Below are 704 nucleotides of genomic sequence, written 5' to 3' on the forward strand. Positions count from 1 at the left end.
CCTCTGTATAGGCGTGCTTGTAGCTCCGCCTCCATGCAGTGTTTCATCCGAACCATGACCTTCATGACCTTGAGTGATGTAACTACCAGCAGATTGCAGGCGTGCAGCTCTCTGCAGATCAGAGTTTCGTTTTTTAAGTACTTGAACTTGCTCTTTGTGAATATGTGTACAACTGGCGTGATAATTTTGAAGTTTATCAAACTTCTCAGTCATATGACACAACTCTGAACTTTTATTTTCAAGTTTTTTCTTCACTTCTTTGTGGGCAGCTTTCTCTGAAGCTAAACTTTCTTCAGTTCTTTGTAGTCTCTGCTGTGTGACATCACATACTGCTTTTAGACTCTTAGCGTGTGCTTCAGCAGCTTTGTGTTTTACTGTGACCATCTCCAAATCTCTTTTAAGATTTTTATTTTCCTGAACCAAAGCGTCATCATTAGCTTTTCCAAGTTCATTTCGAAGAAGTTCATTTTCTTGTTTTAATTTAGCCATTTCTTCTGACTGAAGCTGTTTTTGCTGTTTTGTTTCCGTGATTTGAGCCTGCAGCTCATTTACCAGCTGAATTTCCATTCCTAATCTGGCATTTAAAAACACAGCCATGTTGGCTAAACGTCTGATCTGCGAATCAGCCTTTTCACCAACATCAGCTTTACCAGCTAAATCTTGCAACTGTTCATTGATTTCCATGCAATTCATTTTAGCAATGT

The 704-nt window shown here is 39.2% G+C and overlaps 1 protein-coding gene across 1 annotated transcript; it reads right to left on the bottom strand.

Annotated features, from left to right (window-relative positions):
* Positions 1–8: 8 nt before the first annotated feature.
* Positions 9–693, bottom strand: LOC106533935 (FK506-binding protein 15; the record flags this gene model as incomplete). The annotated part of the gene is given in 1 exon segment (XM_014030403.1): positions 9–693. A coding segment is annotated over 1 exon segment (685 nt), but the record flags the coding sequence as incomplete, so codon positions are not given.
* Between the last annotated feature and the right edge of the window lie 11 nt (positions 694–704).

Source organism: Austrofundulus limnaeus, unplaced genomic scaffold, assembly GCF_001266775.1.
Source record: "Austrofundulus limnaeus strain Quisiro unplaced genomic scaffold, Austrofundulus_limnaeus-1.0 Scaffold1054, whole genome shotgun sequence".
NCBI classification, from domain to species: Eukaryota; Metazoa; Chordata; class Actinopteri; order Cyprinodontiformes; family Rivulidae; genus Austrofundulus; species Austrofundulus limnaeus.